Source organism: Nicotiana attenuata, chromosome 7 (genome assembly GCF_001879085.1).
Source record: "Nicotiana attenuata strain UT chromosome 7, NIATTr2, whole genome shotgun sequence".
Lineage (NCBI taxonomy): Eukaryota > Viridiplantae > Streptophyta > Magnoliopsida > Solanales > Solanaceae > Nicotiana > Nicotiana attenuata.
This window is the reverse complement of record NC_031995.1, coordinates 90,756,632-90,760,325: the sequence shown is the minus strand read 5'-3', so window position 1 is coordinate 90,760,325 and position 3,694 is coordinate 90,756,632. Positions and strand designations below refer to the sequence as shown.

The following is a 3,694-nucleotide window of genomic DNA, read 5'->3' as shown; positions in this document are numbered from 1 at the left end:
TGGATCCATGGCCTTCCAAGAAGAAAGTTATAAGAAGTGGCCATGTCCACTACTTGGTTGACAATCTCAAAGTCAACTGGCCCAATCGTCATGGTGAGGTTGATCTCCCCAATGGCATCTCTTGCTGAGCCATCAAAAGCCTGGATGCGAACATTGCAGGGTCGAATTCTATCTGTATTGATTTCATGCTTTGCAAGGTAGAGAGAGGGCATACATCTACACTTGAGCCTCCATCAACCATGACCTGCTTTACATAATGTCCCTCACATTTGACCATCAAGTTCAAAGCCCTATTGTGCCCGGCTCCCTACTCGGGAGGTTCATCATCAGTAAAGGAGATTCTGTTCACCTCAAAAAATCTGTTGGCGATTTTCTCTAACTGATTTACTGTGGTCGCCTCTGAGATTTGTGCCTCGTTCAGGACCTTGATTCGTACATGGGCATGCTCTTTGGAAAGTATGAGCAGAGATACTGGAGAGATTTGGGCAGGAGTCTTTCTTAGCTGGTCAATGATTGAGTAATCCTGAACTTTCATCTTTTTCAAAAACTCTTCCGCCTCTGCTTCGGTGACTGGTTTCTTTATTGGCAATTGGCCTTCTCTGATTTTCATGGCCTTCCTCAACACTTCTGGAGAGTAACATCTCCCCGATCGAGTCAAACCTCCAGTTTCCCCCACTTCCTCTATGATTTCCTTGCCTTTGTAGGTCATCACAGTTTTGTTGTAGTTCCAAGGAGTGGTTTTTGTGTTGGTCACAGGGGGTTGCATGGCAGGTTTAATTATGATCGGCTCTGTTATACCTTTCGAACCTCCCTGCTTCTGCCTTGTGACAGGGTGGCCTCCAAGTACATATAACCTTGGGCTTGGAACACTGGAGTGAACTTCCAACCTCAAGATTTTTGGAACAAATAAAGTTTCCTTGTTTGAGCTCTGGGCGCCTTTCACAATCAATGGCACATCTCGGCTGGGACTTACTTCCAGACCAGTTCCTTCTTGAATTGCACCCACTGTCATTTTTGCTCGATCGACCGGCTTGTATTCTTGATCTCGGCCAATCATTCCCACAAAATGAACATCATTGTGTGCTGGCAACAGGTTGTTTGTCACATTAGGAGGGTCTTCGCCATTTGTCACTACAATTAATTTTTCAGAAATGAGTCTCTCTTTGGCTCTTTTCAGAGTCCAACAGTCATCAGTGCTATGCCCCGGGGCACCTGAATTATACTCACATCTGGCATTTGCTTGAAATCCATGTGAATCAGGATGCATATGGTGGGGAGCGATGGGTCCAATCACGCCCATTTGCTTCAGTTTTTGGAATAGACTAGAGTATGATTCGGCCAATGGAGTGAATTTTTCTGCCGCCCTCTGCTCTCGACCATAATCCTGCCTGGGACGAGCATTGTAGGGTGCCCGAAAATTTTGTTGTTGAGGTCGGGGGGCCCTTGGAGCTGGTGCCCGTACCTGCATATTGGGAGGCCAAGCATATGATTGAGCATTGAACACTGTTTATTATGGTGGGCCCACAGAGTATTGAGGAATTGGCGGGGGATAGTAATGTTGAGGATAGCTGGATTGTCCGTGCTGAACTTGCACATAAGGGTGCGATGCCCCTCTTTGAACTTCCCTAGATCTCGAAATCATCATGGACCCTTCATATCTCTTCTTTCTATTTGCCAAACCTCCCGACCCATTTTGAATAGCTTGGGTGGTAGCCTTGAGAGCAGCTTGACTTACAATTCTGCCAGTCTTGAGGCCATTTTCGACCATCTCCCCTATTTTGATTGCTTCTGCAAAAGGTCTACCCATCGCAGACATCATGTTCTGAAAGTAATCAAGCTCTTGAGCCTCCAGAAAAACAGTGATCAACTCGTGGTTATCCATGGGTGGCTTAACTCTAGCCGCTTGCTCCCTCCACTTGATGGCATACTCCCTAAAACTTTCGGTCAGCTTTTTCTTCATATTAGACAAGGAATTACGATCCGGCGCAATATCAATGTTGTACTGAAATTGTTTGACGAAGGCCTAGGCCATGTCATCCCAAACATGCCAGTGAGAGATATCTTGGTCAATGAACCATTCGGAAGCTATCCCCACAAGGCTTTCCCAAAAGTAAGCCATCAGCAGCTCTTCCTTTCCTCCTGCACCCCTCAGCTGGTTGCAATACCTTTTCAAGTGGGCGATAGGGTCGCCGTGTCCATCATATTTCTCAAATTTCTGGGTCTTGAACCCTCGTGGCAAATGGATGTGAGGGAACATGCATAGATCACTGAATGAAACACTTTTGTGACCACCTAGTTCCTGTATATTCTTTATATTCTGTTCAAGACTTTTCATTTTCCTGGCCATCTCATCTGGCTCAACCGTCGTGGCAGGCTTTTCATTTTCCACTAGTGACTCGTACTGAGGAGTCTGATTGTATGGAGACGAGACTCCAAAAGCCATATTTGGAGAATAGTATGAGCCATCATAAGCATGAGATGGTGGCTCATTGTTTGGCCTCATCACAGGAGGTGGTGGCAGGATTGTATATACCAGTGCGCCAGACACGACGTGAGGGGTGTTCCTGACTGGTGCGACTGGAGGTCGCATGTTAGAGGTACCAGGGGCAGCATGGAGGCTGTAGTTTGGCACATACCCTGGTGGTAGAATGTGATTGCTCGTTGCACGGAGCGGTGTTTGAGTAGCCTGGGGTATGGTGGAAGTTCCCTCTGAAGGACTCTGGGGTGGAGGTCGACCGGAAACCTAAGCTTGATATACATCTGACAGTTGCTGTCTCAATTTTTTATTTCCTCCGACTCTTGCTCAACTGATTGACCCTGCGGATTGTCACTGACCAACTCGATTTCATCACTGTTATCCATTACCACCGCTCCCTTAGATCTTATGAAGTAATGATGTGTTGCCAGTTTCACCACAAACCAACCACCTTAAGCTTACTAATTAGAGGCAACAAATGTGTTAGGGTTAAGAATTTTACAGATAGGAATCACACGTAGATATTCTATGCTCCTAAAATATCACCATTTTTAACATGATCTTTAGAAGGCTTCATGTTTCATCCCGGCTTATCAGCTTGTTGCTTATTGACACTGTTATCTCTTTTTTTTCCGTTTTTCCTTTCACTCGCCTTATTTTGATCCCTTACTTTAGAGTCATTAAAAACAATATTTGATCTAACCTTTTGTGGGTTGCATACGTATCATGTCGCCGCATGAATCAGATCATTACGTAGTTCAGGGGTATCAAGAATAAATAAATAAACTAAACTCATTTTTTTTTGTTTTTTACTTATATACTAATTAGACCACGAAAGCTCACAAGAAAAATATTTTTAGATTTTTCTTTGTGGGAATTGTTGGATGAAAAACTTCTAAAAAGTAAGATTTTTTTTTATTTTTTCAAAAGAAAGACTTCCAAAGAAGAAGAAAATATTTTTGGAGTTTTGAATTTTTGCCGTTGAATGAAAAAAATTATTTGGATTCTGAGTTTTCTTTTTAATTTCAGAAAGAAAAAACTTCAGAAGAAGAATGAAAATATTTTGCAATTCAATTTATTTATTTATTTATTTTGAAATTTCTGGATTTGATGTCTCAAAAATAGATTTAAAGGAAAATATTTTGGAATCCAAATTTTTTGGGAGTTGTTGAAAGAACGACTTCTAAAGAAGAAGTAAAATATATTTCTTCCAGATTT

The 3,694-nt window shown here is 42.8% G+C and overlaps 1 protein-coding gene across 1 annotated transcript; it reads right to left on the bottom strand.

Annotated features, from left to right (window-relative positions):
• LOC109230246 lies at positions 308-2,862 on the bottom strand. Its single transcript, XM_019395766.1, has 4 exons — positions 2,836-2,862; positions 2,345-2,743; positions 1,526-1,822; positions 308-1,462 (listed from the first exon to the last, which is right to left on the bottom strand). The coding sequence occupies exons 1-4, from the start codon at positions 2,860-2,862 to the stop codon at positions 308-310; spliced, it is 1,878 nt and encodes a 625-aa protein (XP_019251311.1).